The 17667-nt window shown below is 36.5% G+C and overlaps 3 protein-coding genes across 3 annotated transcripts in view; all 3 read right to left on the bottom strand.

The window, feature by feature from the left end:
• The window catches only part of LOC129943148 (gamma-aminobutyric acid receptor-associated protein), a 351335-nt gene that overhangs the window by 291291 nt on the left and 42377 nt on the right, over nt 1-17667 (bottom strand). The gene's annotated exons all lie outside the window — the stretch shown is intronic.
• On the bottom strand, nt 5521-16357 carry LOC129943137 (uncharacterized). Its single transcript, XM_056052389.1, has 5 exons — nt 14483-16357; nt 14284-14358; nt 10180-10364; nt 6812-8227; nt 5521-6747 (listed from the first exon to the last, which is right to left on the bottom strand). The coding sequence occupies exons 1-5, from the start codon at nt 15815-15817 to the stop codon at nt 6594-6596; spliced, it is 3165 nt and encodes a 1054-aa protein (XP_055908364.1). The 5' UTR covers nt 15818-16357; the 3' UTR covers nt 5521-6593.
• On the bottom strand, nt 5763-6542 carry LOC129948787 (uncharacterized). The gene has a single exon (XM_056059817.1). The coding sequence runs from the start codon at nt 6540-6542 to the stop codon at nt 5763-5765; it is 780 nt and encodes a 259-aa protein (XP_055915792.1).

Raw genomic sequence — 17667 nt, 5'->3', positions numbered from 1 at the left:
GTATCAAGTTTTCTTTAAGCTAGAACAAGACTTTTTTATCGCCAAAAGTTCTGCTTGGAACATGCTACAATGATTGGGAAGGCGGAATGAGAGACTTAATTTCAATCGTTCAGAGTACACACCACCACCATCTTGAACCATCTGTATAAAAATAGATTGACTCGTCTTCCTGAATGCCCTACCGTCCCAGAAAGATCTGGAAGGTATAGAAATCTGGAAGTTTCCGTCGAATTGCAGCTGGGGGATGGTGTAGTCTGTGTGCTTTGGAACTGATTCTAAATACCTAAGAATTCCGGAATGGCTAATGTTGTTGTTATTTGCTAATTACATATGTCAAGAGGTGTTAGGTAGAGTAAGGTGTCCAGTGCTGCAGATGGGGTTGACTTTATTTAATTTGTCGCGGTTTATAGCTTTCTCTAAAACAGTTCACTATACTGCCACACCGTACATTAAAATCGGTTGGATTACCGATGTGTATAGCCAATACGTGAAACTGTGTTTTGCAACACAATTATTACCAATAGCTTTTTTGCAAGAAAACAGAGCTAGGCTCGTTTCACAATACACGGTTTTGACTGTACGGCAAAAAACCGGACGGCATAAACCGGATCAATGGCTAATTGCACATTATACGATTTTAACCGAACGATAAAACACGATATATGCAGAGTTCCTGTGGTTAGTATCGAACTCTGACGCACGAAAAAAATCGTATTGACTGAATAGCGACAGAATGTGGCAAAGCAATCCACATTCGCATAGCATGGCCAAAGAACGAGGTCTGTACGTGACATTCAGAACGACGTTTGGCTCGATTTTATACTGATGAGCGTCACTGGAGGCGCGTGTATTACAGTTGAATTGCTTAAAGGGAGGAATGCAAATGGATACTTTTCCTAGAACGTAAATGATTTGAACGCTCTACGAGTACGTTTAATACTATTCAAGAGACTTATGTAAGTTGCAGGAGCACTAACCCAGTAATGGGAATTATACTTAAGCTTTAAACGTACGAGAAAAGCCCTAACATCTTGCTGCATTTTTGGTGATATCGCGTATGTGCCCCTTCCACAAGGGGTGATACACATACCGAAAGTTTCGAGTTTTTCCGTCTCCTTGACGCAAGTGCCACTCATTGTTAGGGGCAAAGGAAGTAAATTATGTTTTAACGACAGTAGGCAGCATTGATTTTTCGACTTATTACATTCTACTCGATTTTTGAGTACCCATTTAAACTGCTGTCTACTAGGTCATCAGTTTTGAATTAGCTTATCCTACATTGCTTTTGAATTTATGAAGAGTAGGGCTGTGAATCTAAAAATGAATATGAAAAGCAGAAGTTACTATCTTCAGCATAAGTAAATGGATAAGAAGTTTCAGACAGGAGATCATTAATAAAAATCAGAAAGAGCATCTGAGACAGAACAGAGCCCTAAGGCATACCACCATTTATTTTGGGTTTCTCAGATTTAAATAGGTCCATCCAATACTTGTATTGAACGGTGCTAAAGTTAATTTCTGATCCAAAGAAGGAGGAATTCGACAAAACAGCATTTTCGATAAGAGAGCTAGATGCCAAACTCTTACTTTCTCCAAAACGATGTTCCACTGTTCGGTGGGATAAACCCGTCAGATCACAATTGGATCTTTTGCTACGAAAGCCGTAGTGCCGGCCATTATGAAACCTTTCCATGACCTTGTATGCAAAACGTGACTTGGGTTTCTGCTGGACAAATGCCTTTTTCCATCTATGTACTTGGAACGCAGCCTGAAGAGTAGGATAGATAAAAAAGATTACTTAGAGGTTTTCCAGCTTTAAGGAACATTTCTTCAGGGAATCTGTGTATGTTAAGATCTTTTCTTTTTTCCTCAGTTGGTTTGAATGTATATTACATAACACCTTTTACTAACTTAGTTTTACTTTACAGTTGACGCTACAGCGCATTGAGCTTTCTTACTTTCGCCATCTTACTTGATCTCTAGCTTGCTGCCTTTAGTTTCGAATACAAAGTTGACGTGCGTTGGCCTCAACTTGATCATACCACCAGAGATGAGGCCTGCCTCTGCTTCTTGTTCCCTCAGGCTTGGCGTAAAATACCTTACGGGCGTTAGCTTCGATGTCCATTCGCTCGATATAACCTAGTCATTTTAAGCGTTGAACACACAGTTTTTTGATCAGATGTTACTTTGCCTGTCGAAACAAAGCGGACCACAGATCGTACGCAGAACCTTCCTCTCGAAGATACCAAGAGATCCTTCATCCGCCTGGGAGAGGGTCCATTCTTCTGCAACATACAGCAAGACTGGGATGTTTAAGGTTTTGTACAGTGTCTCTTTGGTACTTCCCTTAGGCCAAAGAAACAGCAGAGCCCAGATAGACAAGTTTGTTTACGACCTCGAAGTTATACCTGCCAATAGTCACGTTTTGACCTACCAGACCATAGTAGGTTAGGTTCAGACAATATATATAAGGACTACGTTTGCAGTCAACTTCATCCTTTGAACGTAAACTTTGAAGAAGGTAACTATTTGTTTTGTTCAAGTGTCATGAATTTCAAATTCAGAACTTCAATTTGCAAACCATTACTTCATATTCATAGTACAAAAACTACCAAAAACATTATTGTCTAAAAAACACTCCTCAGGCAAGCTACAAGTCCATCACAGTTTGTCTTTTGTATTGTAAACAAATATTACTTATTTCTTTTCCGAATTTACCAGGAATCTTTTTACAGAAAGCATTAAATGAAGTTGTGCAGAAAATAAATAAATCATAGAGTAATAATGTTCAGCTTTTAGTTGAATGGAAAAACATGATCAATTGTCATTTTGACATAAGTTGACTTCACTTGATAGTTAAGGAGATTTTTTTTGACATACTTTCCAGTCAGCTTTCCAATTAAGTTGCCTTACTTGGAAGGTAATTTGTTGGCAGCTAGCCAATAAGACACTAGAAACTTGCCTTACTTTCAAGTCCTCGTTCAAGATCCATTTCCTTAGCCTCAGACTCGATATTAGAGAAGGCACCCGTCACTACTCGTTTGATTCTTCCCATAATGTCGATGTCATCAGCATTCCAAGATATTGTGTGGATTTTTGGAAAGAAGGTTCCACTTGTATTGGCGTTGGTGTTGCGTACCACTCTTTCAAGACCAATATTGAAGCAGCTACATGACAATGCATCGCCTTGTCGGAGTCCTGTGGTGGTTTCTAAGGTTTCGGTTGAGTCTGTTCCAATTTTGACATAACACCTTTTAGATACTTAAATTAAAAAAAAAAAACAAAGAAAATATGCTTTTGAATTTGAAATGTGTTTGAGTTTTAGGATTGCAAGTTAGAGGCGAAGACACGCAAACCTTTTCCAAATGATTGGATTAAGAGTTTAACAAAACTTAAAATTTTCTTTATCTTACAAAACAAGAAATATTAGAATTTTATTTTTTGGGTCCAATCAACAAACAAGAAATTTATTTGAGTTCTTTTGAAGTTAAAAAAAAAACGGAATGATCGCTATGACCCTCAAAAAAATAATATTTACGTAGCTATTAACCAAAAAATAAAATTTTCCATTACATATTGAATAAAGCTCCTGTACCAAGAAGGTTCCTGTTTTAGAAACTGGTTTTTGCGGTTGAATGGAGCCTTAAACATCGCACCAAAGATAACTTAACTCATCCCTCAAAGGTGGCCGTTTCCAAAGTTTAAGGGATTTAACATTTTTCCATCGAAAGCACCTATTTTTAAATAATATTCTAAAGCAACAAACATGCTTACCTCTAGAACAATCTTGTCAAACATTTTTAATACGATCGCCTGACGATTTCCTTTTATAAAATTGACAAATCGGTTTTATCTTCGTCCTCTTTAACAATTTCGTTGTAATTTATATCATCGCAAGAGTCGTCATCAAAAGCCATGAACCTTTCAATTTCTACTCACATCGAATTTCCTTATTAACGAATTCACGGCGAAGCAAAAATAGTTCTTTCTATATTCCAGTGATTTGACACTTTTGGTTTGACCGCTTTCCACTAATTTGGTTTTGATTAAATTTGTGAAATTTGCGGTGATTTATTTAATAAAAAATAGTATCAAATATGGTGTATATTTATATTCGGAAAGGGAGGAATTTGAGGAATCACAGGAATCTTCAAGATTACGGGTGCCCAGGAGAATGAATGAATTTTAAAATTTGATTGTGGATAAATTATAGAAAATTACAATATCCGCCAAAAGAGGTCTAGGATTTCAACTGGCCAACAAACATTATGACATTTCAAATTCGCCTTCGAATTCGTTAATTGGTCCAATTCAAAACGAAGGTGGCTCAAACGAAAGCAATAATTTAAAATGGCAAAGTTGCTAGCAAAACGATTTGCCACGAATCCCATAATCAGGCCCCAGTTTACGATACCGTTCATTTTTGTGTGAAAGAAAGCTGAATGCCGCTTTGCATGTGAACGTTTTACTAGATTCGCCTATAACGCAGAAAGATGGTCGATGTCACGACAAAGTTGAATTATACATATATCCAAAAGTAATCTTGCTGTTTGTCCAAACAATGATGTTCAATATTCTCATTTTCAGAAATTAAATAACAGTCAACATAAAAAAAAAACAGAAAACATGTATGTAATTAACTTTCATTTCGTTATCATTTACTTTATTTTCATCTTTTTGTTTATTTCTCTTTTTAATTTTAAACGTCTAATCTTTGATTTTTTGTTGTTCTTTTTATAGTTTTGTTCCTTTCTTTGCTAAATTATTATATTATATTTATTTACCATTATTCTAATGATATAATAAATAAAGAAAAGTATATACAGTAGGTACATATCTAAATAACAGTTGAAACAATATATAGTTTTTCTTTTTCTTTTCTTGCTAAATTAAATAGACGCAATAGAAAAAATTAAAATACAAAAATATAATCTAGAACAAACACAAAGAAAAATAATATTAAACTAAAAATAATAATTCACGATTAAATCCTTAAAACGGATACATGATTTTTTGTTTGTTTTTCTTTTTGAATTTAATTTTCTGTACTTTTTGGCTCAACTGAAAATTTTTAAATATATTTCGAATTATTCTTTCTGAAATGGGGTTTTAGCGAAAGCAAACTTTTGATGAATTTTAACAACGCCCAACCATAACAGAATATTTACACAAAAATTAAAAAGAAATTTAATTTCTCTTTAGAATGTCTGTGTTGGGCGCCATTTATAAACGCCCGGAACGTATTTTTTAAGTTATCTTTTGTTCTATTTGTTTTTCCTTATACATACATAGTTTATAAATATCTTACTAAGCTTCTTTAAATTTTATTTTAAATGATTTAGGACATTTTTGTTTTTTAAGTTTAAATTCAGTTCAATTAGACGTTGATTTTCTGGTTTAAAATAATAATACAATGGAATTTCCGCCTCCTCATAATACGAAAAATTTAACTAAATCGCACATCCGCAATAATAGCACAAGTCCTAAATGTTTGAATCTTTTGGTTTTTCATTATTCCAGATCATAAGTAATTAAGCTTTACACTATCTTTTTAGTGTTGACACTAAATTAAACGCATCTTAAATGAGATGTGCTATTATTTGAAGATGCGAGAATTTAAATAACCTCCTTTCCTTAAAAACAAAATGTATGTTTTGGAAAGAAAATATTTTGATTACATGCGCTACAGTTTATCTCATTTAGCCTAAGATTTTAATAACAACGAGAATGAGAGAAGATCTTAATGTATTCGAAGTTAATTTTCAAAATGTGTCACCAGTGTACCATGGATGGATCCATGGTGCCGATGGCGGGGGTGTTGGCGGGTAAATTGTGGGCGATGGCAAACCATGACCTGGTGCCTGGAGATGATATCCGGGCGGATTGAATAGCGCGACTCCGTTGACTTTGTGAGGCGACGGAACAGCCGGAGAAGTGGTCATGGAAACTGGAGTTAGTGAGAGCGATGATGATGAAGACGACGACGACGATGAGGACACAATCGCCGAGGAAATCGTTGAGGAGTCAGGGGCACCAGGTGTATGGTTCCTAGACGCGTGACGATGATGATGATGACTTACGGGGTTTTGACGGTGCTGGTGATGAGATGACGATGCCATTGGAGTCGTTTCTGCATTAAAACCACTGGTGGCAGAACCACCAGCTGCTGCTGCTGCTCCACAGGTGCTGCTAAACATGGATAGAAAATCGGTGGCCGCAGCTGCCGGATGTTGACCAAATCTACAGGAATTGTAGGCGGCCGCAGCGGCTGCAGCTGCTGCGGCGGCTCTTTGTTCAGCTAGGCTACCTCCACTGCCAGAGCTACTATCGACCGTAGGCGGTGTAACTGCTGATAGCCAATCGAAGGAGCTGAACGGATTGGTACATGTGGTGCTTAGCGGGGGACTTAACATGGTCGAGCCGTTGTATGGAGCCATGGCGGCGACGGCAGCGACGGAAGCAGCTGTTGCTTCAGATACAGCGGATATGGAGGATGGTTTAGATGCAGATACTGACTGGCTCTGGGAGTACAACATATCCATGGTAGGGTGGTGGTAGTTTGAATGTGTATGTTGTGCTCCCCACCCCGTTTCCTAGCTTACTCGAGGCCTTTTCGACTGTGGTTGCTCTTGATTTCGAATCATGAACGTCAGTTGGGGCATATATCTCTTGACATCGCGCACTTTAACCAATGGAATGTTCTCCGATTGTGATCGTCCTGATTCGAGAAGTACTTGAATTTGTCGTCTATTAAAAAGAATATAAATTTAAATTCTTTTCTTGAAATTAAAAACAAAACAAAAAAACTTACCTATTTCCCTTGTAAAGCTCGACACCTAAGGCTTCGATTAGGCGCTTGCAATGTTCGAGGGGCACGTTTGGAAAGAATGCCTCTCGGAAGTCTGTGAGAGTCATGAGCTGATCCGAGTCTGTGTAGGCTTGCATATTGATGCAAGGAACTGTCTGATTGTCAACATAGACCTTTTGGACCTTGTAGGGTGGGATGTGTACATTTCCTGATGCTATTTCAGGAATTATATGCAGCCTGTTTGACGGATCAATGCCGACGACAGCTCCTTGTTGCACAGCGGCTGCATGCCTCTGCAGGTGCATTGTTGCCGAATTGCCACCTCCTCCATTTGCTTGACTGGATCTTCCGTTTTGCTGTTGCTGCTGAGCTTGCTGTTGTTGCTGGGTGCGCTGGTGATGTTGCTGGGCAGCCACTTGCTGCTGTTGTTGAAGATATGCGGTGGCAGCTTGCAACGACGACCTTCGAGTGGAAGACAAATCAATTACTTCCATGGCAGAATTGTTGTTTGGAGTTCGTGTTGGAGATGGAGACGGGGTGGTTGTGCAGGATGGAATAGTACTGGTCGAACAAATCACGCTCTTTTGACGCGGTGCCACACCCGAAGATGTGTTTAATTGTCTATGAGTCTGTTGTTGTTGTTGTGAGAAGGAAGGAACAGAAACAGGATTAGGATTGGGACTGGGAACTATAGTTACTGAATAATTCTGTAAATTTGGCAGGTTGTGATGTTGGGCATTGTTATTAATCGAAGGCTGATTAGTCGCCGGCGATATGGGTGGTGAGATAAAAGGCACAAAAGTGTTTGAACTATTCGTTTGAATGAATGTCGACAAATCGGGATTTGCCAAGACTTTCTGAACGACGGCCTTCATTTCATCAGTCATTTTGAACTTTCGTTCTAAATCCGCAATAGTATCGGCAGACTTCTTTACAGCAGCGCCTGCTTGCCTGTTACTATCTAATGCTGCCATTGGAATCAATGGTGGAATGGAAGGCTTTGAAAAATTGCTTTGCTTCTGATTTTTGTTCGCACACAGCGAAGAATTGTTATTGTTGGTTTGATTTACTTTCAACTGATTTGTAAGGAGATGTTTTTGAGCGTCATTCAACTGATTCCAGATTGCTAAATTTTGAAAATCTGGAGCAATTGTAGCGTTATAGTTTGGCGATTGTTGTGGAGAAGATCCAATTGCGTTCTTTGGATCGGGAATTTGATAGGGAGAGTGGATGTTGGGAACATCAGCCGACTGCTGCTGCAGGGCCATCGAAGCAGACGACACTGCAGAAGATGTAGGCGATTGTGGATAAGGAGGTGGGTGGGTTGTGGGATGTTGTAAACGTATTGCAAGTGATGGGTGATTAATGATATTGGCACGTTGTTGCTGCATTGTTTGCTCGACACTAGTACAATTCGACCTAGAAACATTATATACAAAATGTATGTGGATTGGTTTCTTGATTTTCTTCTCTTTTTCTTTGTTTAAAACGAATTTATTATTATTTTTTTTTTTGCAACATTTCTCTTCCGTGTTAATAGAATTAAACATTATTTTCTTTTTTCTTTTGCTTTGGAATTTTGAATGTATGAAAAAGATATTACTATTTATTTATTTACACACCGGGCAGATATACCGTTAATTTTATTTCATATTTAAAAATCACCGAAAAAATGTACATTAACCAAACTTTAACCGTCCATATATATGTTTGTACACGCATTTATATATAATGTGTCTAGGATGATGGTTGTTTAATATTATATTAAAATTTAATTTGTTTTTTTTTTAATAAAAAGGGAGGTTAATATAATTGAAATATTAAATATTGCATTTTCTAATAGAGATCTAAGTAGAATTGTTTTGGTTTTTATTTGTTAGAGAGAAAAAAATGATAGACAAAGTACAAAAGCATGCAACAACTTAAAGTATCTAAATGATGTTAAATTAAAGGAAAACAAAAAGGAATAAAAAGAAGCAGATTTATTGAAATACTATGTAAATCCCTGGCGTTGTTGTTTGAAAATGGAATTTTTGAAAAAAAAAAAAATAAACTACATGATTGTGCGGGCAATATACAATTTTAAAAACAAATTAAAGAAAAGAATTAAAATAAATATATTTGATTTGTTAAAAGATTCGTTGTCGTTATCAAAAAATTAATTGTACAAGTTAAAGTAGCAACCTTGATAGTGAGCTGTAAAAACTTTCTACTTTTTAAACAACAGCGACATCTTTGGATATAAAATCTAAGAAAATACCACCAAGCAGTTATTTTCAAAAAATTCCCTTTAGCCACAATATGACGTTGGAAGTTTTGTATGCACAAGGTGAAGTAAAAAGACTGCACGAGCTAATGTCGCCTTAGCCACAAGGTGCCGCCCCATATAATCTCGCTATGGGGACATTGAGACAATATATGTCAAATTATTTAATTGACATTTAAATGAATGCATCCAGGGAAAAAAGGGAAATTTAAATTCATTTTAAAAGACAACGGTTGTGAAGTTAGCCTGTGATTATTTAGTTATTATTAACCGATAAATAAGTGAATTGTCAAAATGTATAACGTTACGCTGATTTGCAGTTTTTTAATGTCAAGTGAATGCATTCAGTCAATTTTTAAGCTATCAAAATGCTCAAGATGAAAGTCAAATGTGTAAGTTTATCTCTTGTGAGAAATGTGTAGGGAAAGAATATTTAGACATTTCCAGCGGCTGTCAATAATACAACTTAATTTTATTCATTCGATTTCTATCTGATTTGTTTAAAAAATAACGATTTTCAATCATTGCGGTTTAAACATTAACGATAAAGAGAAATACTACTTTTTTTGAAAGTTTTCTACCACAAATTTTATTCTTTAACAGTTTATATTACAAACTAAACATATTATAATATGTATTTCATTAAGTACAAATAAATGTAATTGTTTTAACCGGTTTTGTTTGTTTAATCTAAAGTACATGGGTTTTTATAACAACATACGGGATTTTTTAAAAACATATTTTGAAAATAAAGGAACTTACGACATCAAAAAAAAAATAAATAATAATAACAATATAATGCGTGCACAACCACCTTTTTGGAAAAATAATTGAATCACGAAATCAATTAAATCACATCAAAATAAGTTTAAAATAACAAAATTTTGAATTGATTTTTTTGTTTTTCTTAAACAACCAAAGTGGATTTATAAAGTAATCATGTTTTGAACATATGTAGTTACAAAAAAAAATTAAAGCTAAACTAATTTAATCCAGAATTTGAAAAAAAAAATAATAAATAATCTAAAACTAACAGAAGGAAGTGGAACAATTGAAAACATTTTCATTCGTTGGTCTAATTTTGTTTGTTTTGTTTACTACTTACATTTGGTGGGATTGATTTTGTCCTCCAGCTCGAACTAGGGGTGGTGGAGCATTGCCCTGGCTCTGCCCATGGCTATTCACTGGTTGCATTGATATTGATCCATTATTGTATGTATACTGTTGACGCATTAGGTTCTCGGCTGGACCTCGATAATTTGGCCTTACAGCGGGATGATTTTGCTGAGCCTGTAAATCGGATAAAAAACTCTTTAAAATGTATAAATAAAATTGTTTAATATCATTTTCTTAGGAAAAGAATATCGTTTTAAAAAAAATCTAGATTTGATGTATTTGCAAACCGAAATTCCATGAATCATCATATTTGCAGAAATGTTGGGAGATTCGATGAAGGTTTTAAACTGAAAGCGTCTTTCTTTTTGACCTATTAACTTTTTCCATATAAATCATTTTTTTTTTGTGGATAATTTTGCATTTTTTCAATTCAAGATTAAAACTGTAAACAAAAGTATGGCTTATAATGCCGTCGGTCTATATAGCTTTTGAATTTATTACAATTTGCAATTACAGGGCAAGACAAAGTCTGGTAGGTTAGGTTAAAGTTGCTGCGGATTCAGAATCCACGCACTTAGGCCCATTGTGATACCAAATGAATCTAGAGAATTACTTCTTACTAGTCGAACCATTTTGAGCTTTTTATAAAGCGAAGAAGCTATTTGATATCCTTTTTAGCTAGTTCACTGGGATTATCAAGAAAGTAGTCTCCCAGATGAAGTTTGCGTTTGAGTGAAAGAGCAGGGCAAGTGCAAAGAAGGTGAGAGATTGTTTCTTCTTCTTCTTCGTCCATACAGCTCTTGCAGAAGTCATTTGAGGCTACACCAAATCGTATTGCGTGTCTGCCTATAAGACAGTCTCCCGTAAGGACACCTATTAGGAACTAATATATAGTCTGTTTTGAGATAACAAGTCTTTAGAGCGCTTTAGATCAAGTGAAGACCATATGAGTTTTGTGGCTGCGCAAAAGCTGTTTCTTTTAGCAGAAGTTTACATGTTGCTATCGGTATGACGGTTCCATTTTTAGCGATTTCATCGGCTCTACAATTTCCTGTGATGACTCTGTGGCCTGTGGCACCCAACAAAGGTAAATGTTAAATTACTGCGCCATCTCCATAAGAGACGATCGACAATCGAGGGCCGTTTGAGATTTGGTTGAGACACCGTTAAGAGATTTAATAGCACCCTGACTGTCAGAGAAGATGCGGATATCAGAAGTTGATATCACGTTTTCTCTTAGCCAGGAGAGAACCACTTTGATCGCTAAAATTTCCGCTTGGAAGACGCTACAATGATTATGGAGGCGGAATGAGATGTTTAGATTAAGCTTTTCTGAGTACACACCACTACCAACTCCCTCATTTGTCTTGGATCCATCTGTATTAAAATGAATGCTTTTGTAATCCAGGAGTTTTTTGTCTTCCCATTCATCTCTGAATGGAATGCATACCTGGAAGTTTTTTTTTCCAAATTGGGGTTTTGGAATAGTGTAGTCTATGTACTTTGGTATAGAACCAAAGAGTATCAAAATGATGGAGTGCCCCACATTGTTGTTGGTTCATTGAGATGAGGCGTTTAGTCTTATAGCTGTAGTCGCTGTCACTTGTTTGCCGAAGATGTCGAGGGTGTCAGATGGAGGAGAATGTCTAAAGCTACTGAGGTTGCGGTTCTCAATGCCCCGCTTATGCAGAGACATGCAGTGCGTTGGACTCTGCTGAGTTTGGTAACTCATTCCACATTTGCGAAATACGACTAAAGAAGGAATATCTTTTCTTTACAGAACGGCCGGAAGTCGTGTTCAGTTACTATCAACAATTCTTAATGATTAACAATAAACATGAAGTGTTGATTATTCAAAAAGAAATAAACTAAACATTTTACTTGGATTAGAAGTTATTACTAAGAAATGAATAACGGGCAATACTTTTTTGGAGTATATATGCCTTTTGGATTTATGCTCAGTTTGGTTTATCAATTCATAATTCTTCGACGTTAGGCAAAAAGATCTTAAGTCAGAAATTGGTCACGTAGACGCAATGATCTTAAGACGTCAATGTCAAAAGAAATACATTTTTGTCTGTCTTATTGCCTAAAGATGAAATTAATACGATATTTAGCAGTTGTTCTAGACCCAAGTTGATAATATTAATCGAAAGAAACAAAAAAAGCCGTTAGACCAAATCACAAACCCAAAATGCAATGTTTTGACTTAGACCTTTGTACCTAACGCCAAAGAAAAAGATATGGCCACCGATCCCGATTTTCACAATCCTAAGGAAAATTTGAGACATTGTTTTTCATTTGGCACAGCGTGTGTCGTCACTTCAAAGACATTGCTGGACTATTTTATGTGGAGTTATGTGAATTTGCTTGTCTATGGAGCCCAAGAAGATTGAGGCTTGATTGATTAAAACTTCCAATACATATTTTACATCTTCCTTATATTGCAAATGCATGTAGGACTGTAGGTACCTGAACCTACCAATATTCTTCCCTTCTCAAGTAAGAGAATAATTTTACAAATTCTCCATGTATTACTTTCCAACATTAGGAAGATTGTTACCTATACCTAATTTTCATTTTCAACCTTTAAACGCTTAAGTTGAAAAGCAAAACAAAAATGCTTGAAACTGGTTCTCTTGTATGCATCGCTCATTGGTGGAATAGCAAATAAAAGTGGTTTCCTAGGTTTATATTTACCGTATAATGCACATACCTAGGTAAATCATAAATGTAAATAGGTTTAAGTACTATGCACACAAGTCTCGCAATTGTTTATATTTTACTAAGTACCTAAATAGATCGTACATATCTTTTACCCATACGCAATTTTGTGTTGAATAAATTAATCCTCCTCATTCAAATTAATATAGAACTAGCACTATATTTATTTAAGCTTTACTAATGTATATATGTTAATATATTTAAATATAAATCTAAATGTGTTGATATATTTTTGTCAACTCGTAAAAAAATAAGAAAAATTATATATAGGTAGGTACGTACCTATCTATGAATGTAAATACATTATTTGTATACCTACTTTCTCTTTTTAGTCTAAAATCAAATAAATACACACATACCTACAAAGTTCCCCGTGTACATATGTATAAAAAAAACACAGATAAAAATGCATGTAAGTATGTGCCTTTTACAATAACAAAACAGAACATATGAATTTTTTAACGTCTTCTTTCTTTTCCTTAATTATTTGTATTTTAAATTATTTACTTTATCCAGAGTTGCCATTTGTAGCCTTTCTATCTGAATTCTTGAAATATTTTAGGAACCTATGTACCTACCTATATTAACCTTTTTAAATTTGAAATAAATGGGGTAGGTACATTATCGATCTAGTGGTTATCAAGTTTGTTTAAAATATGTGACAAAACCACAAGCTTCAGCTTTTCCTTTTCAAAATACTAATTCTACACTCGATTAAATTTGCAAATTTGGATTTAAAAAGAAATCCTAAAAATAAATACCTATAATTATTTGATTAAACCGGTATCTTTTATTACTCCCATCATCATCACATCACATATGTTTGTATTTTTCTCCTACATTCTTTTCAGTTAGATCAATTCAAATAACAGAAAGTTAAAAGATCATTATAAATATTATCTTTATGACGATATTCAGCTGCTGTTTGGTATTTCATAAGTCTGGTTATCACTTTCATCCCATTGCCAACACCATTCACTTCCGAATACCTAAATAACAGCTGTTTCCCTAAACAACTCCAAAAGCATATTGTTTAATTTTCCAACCCTTGTTCCTGTACCACTTCTCAAACATCTCTAAAAGAGAGAAAAATATAACCTTGCAAAAGAAGAGAGGAGAGATTTCAAGTCAATCGCTGACTGTTTGCATACATTTCAGGTTTTTTGGTGTTTTTAAGTTCCATTGTTATTTCAATGAAATCTCAAACTTCTTTATCAAAAACAAACCACTCCTCCTCATTCATAAAAACCGCGTTATCAACACTTTTAGGTGGTCGTATCTAATTAAGTAGTAGTTTGCTAATGACCATCGTTTTGATTCTATTAAAAAGGTATACCTATAGGTTTGTATATCTTAAACAAAGTCTCACCTGTGAAGCCAACATTTGTGCTTGTATCATCGAAAGACTGTTTTGAGGTTGTGCCATCCACGCGCCATTGAGTGCCTATATAGTGTCCACATAATCAATCGAAGAAAAATAAGAAAAGAAAAGCAACCCTTGTAAGTTTTACACTCAATTTAAAAAAAAAAGCGCTCTCCCTATGTCGTCAAGCGCAAATTGTTCTCACCTGAACTGTCGCTTGAGAAGCTGCCGCCAAAGTTGCAGCATGTAACCTTTGCGCCGTTGCTGCTGAATTTGCCGCCATCTGGTACGCAGCTCCCCTTTTAGCAGCCATTTGTTGTGACTGCTGTTGCTGTTGTTGTTGCTGCTGCTGTTGCTGCGACTGTTTGCTTGCTGCCGCAGGGGGATTGATTTTAGGCGGGGGTGCTGTGGGCTGGCGAGTCCAATTCACTGCATTATTTGGACCAGCCCTCTGCGGACCCAATAGCAGATTCGAGTCAACCACCTTGCTCGGCCAGTAATCCTCGAATTCCGTTCCATTAGGGAAGTAACTTTTGATATCAGTTAAACTTATCACAGCCACCGATTCGCTGGAGAATAGCTCATTCCGAATGCCCTGCACTTTGCAGCAGAATTTCAAATATGCCAAATCCCAACCGGACAGATAATCAGCCTTTTGTTTGAGGTTCTCAGTTTCGCCCTCGAAATAAAATAGTGGAACAACTTGTTCGTTGTTTCTCACCGTATACGGAACAACCGATTCTTTGTTGATACGAATGAAACCGCACTTTTCAGACGGCGTTTTGCTGCCGGAGATCAACTTCCGATAGCAAATGTCAAGGAACTGGAAGAACTTGGTAGCGTCACTCAATCGAACTACCAAATCTTTGAGAGTAAATAAATCACGACCGAATTCCGCGTCGCAGTGTTTGTGGTTTATCTCGTTGAAGAGGCGGCTCTCCGCCTCGGTGATGTAATAACTCCGGACACAAGTACAACTGCTGTAGATGTCCGGATGAAGGCAATTCAAGTACTTGCCCAGCAACTTGAACTCCACCATACGTACGGCACAATATTTTTCAGTCTGTCGATAGATGTACGGGATGTATGTTTTGCCGAAGGTCGACCAACCGAAATGGCCCTTCTGGGATTCCTCGTCGCATGGCTTTTTTTCACTGTCAGACGCTGCCGTCGCTACTCCATTTGTTTTGCTTCCATTATTGCCATTGCCATTCGACTGGCCATTGGTGGTTGGTGTTGGTGTTGCACCTTTTGTCCGTGTCAGATAATTGAGAATGTTCGCCTGACCATTGGACATGGCAGGCTGTTGTGTGCCTGGCATGCCGCGGTTCTGCATCTGGGCCGTCTGTTGCTGCTGCTTGGCCATTGCTGCTTTTTGTGTTTCCAGCATCTTTGCTGCGAGTTCCTGAATTTCAGCCTCATCGTGGCGTTCTTGCTTCACGGTCGCCGAATATCCTGGCCCAAGACTGTTACCCGTCAGTGGTAGTGACTGGCCGTTCGATCCGTAGACCGCCGTAATTGTGACAGCACTTGTCGCCATTTATGAGTGACAGATAATAGGTTGGTATCCTATTACTATTTTAAAGGAAGGTAAGACTTATTTCAGGGGAAGGGGGTAATTATTTTGTTTATCCCGTTTACAGGTTCCTTTATCCTCTTTGCTTTAATTCATAAGCTAAATTTTTGATTTTACACAACTTCTTTTTGACATAATTGCTTTGATTTTATTTTTCTCTTATTGGGTTACTTGAGTTTGAGTTTCAAAAACAACACTAACATTCTATCATTTACTGCTCAAGCCTTCACTTTTATATTTTATAGATTTGTTATGTCACTAACCAATGTTTGGTATTTTGTTTTTAACGCGGCGGATTGGATTTGGATTTGTAGAGAAAAGAACGGAAATAATAAAGAAAAAGGTTTGAATGGATTCTTTGCTTTTTCTAGTTTTTCTTTTCTTTTTGTTAACGTTAACGTTTCATATGAGATATGAGAATCTAACGGTATACCGAGCGAGCTCTTGTCGTCTTCGCTTTACATAAGAGAGTGTGATCGCCGTTTGATTCTGTGCGAGCAGGAGCCTCGTTTCTCGATTGTTTTACGGTTTTACCAACTCCATGGTTAATTTTAGTGTGCCAGAGTGTGTGTGTATTCCCTATATACTTCATGTGGGATTTATGTTGATGCGAGAGCGAGATATGCGCAGTGTGCATATAATGCGTAGAAAAGAGAGAGCGATAGATTTGAGACTTTTGGGTATATAGTATTTTTGTGGTGGGAAAATGTTCGTATATAAGAGCATTGTTGTTGGATTGTGGGAAATTTGTTGTTTTTTTTTTCCAACTTCCAAGAAAATTTGATTTTGTGAAGTGAAGTGGTGTGAACGCGGACGTAGCCGTAGACGTAGACGTGGAACAGAGCATTGGAGGGGTAGAGTGAGTGAAAAAGAGAAAAATCGAAATAGCGCATTATTCATATATATGACGAATATTGGATAGTCTCTTGCGAGGCCCCAAGATATGAATACTAAATATTGGTTGGTTTGGTGGTGGTGTGGTGTGGTGGTGGCCTTAATAAAAAGTTGGTATACCTACTTATTTTTCCCGTAAGTTTTATTTTGTTTTTGTTTAAAGTATGCTTGTTGTTTTTGTTTGTTTTATTGTTATTGCTTTTTTACGACTGGCTGCTGCTGCTCTCTCTTTTTGTTGTACTGTTACTGTAGTCTGTACGTGTACGTGTACGGTCTTGGCGCATTTGATTGAAGATTGATTACATTCTTAAATTAAAATTAAATTTGATTTTATCTAAGAAAGTTTTGTACCTATGTGTATGCATTATTATGTTGTAGGTGAGTACCTATACATAATATTTTTGTATTTATATTTATTTATGTTATATACCTATGTATGTACCTATTAACATAAAATATTTTATATCAATAATTTTAAGGCTCTAATATAAAAGAAACCATTCAATTTTATACTCCCACGCGCAGCTTTGAGCATTGGACATGGAATGGATCCATCCATTGATGTTATTTTGATGATGAATCATTCAACTTTAGTTTTAAGGCTGGGCGATGGTGGAAGCGGTGTGTATTATGATTTTCATTACAGTTTAGCAGGGGCGGGCGCCGCGCCCGGATGGCTTTGAATAAAAATAGGAATGCTTGTCTAGCATTTAGGTATTAGGTACGTATACATAATGTATGTACCTACGTACCTACATGCATGCATATTATGTATCTGATATGAATGCCTTGTTTGTGTGGGTGTGTAGATTACGTAGTTTATAGGTATTTTAAAAATGTACAGTAGCGTTAAGGATAGGTACCTTCTTATACCTAGGAGACTACGAAGGCTCGTGAGTGTTCATAATTATTGAATTGAG

This window comes from Eupeodes corollae, chromosome 1 (genome assembly GCF_945859685.1).
Source record: "Eupeodes corollae chromosome 1, idEupCoro1.1, whole genome shotgun sequence".
In the NCBI taxonomy this organism is placed as follows: domain Eukaryota; kingdom Metazoa; phylum Arthropoda; class Insecta; order Diptera; family Syrphidae; genus Eupeodes; species Eupeodes corollae.
The sequence above is the reverse complement of the archived record's forward strand: the minus strand, read 5'-3'. Positions and strand labels throughout refer to the sequence as shown.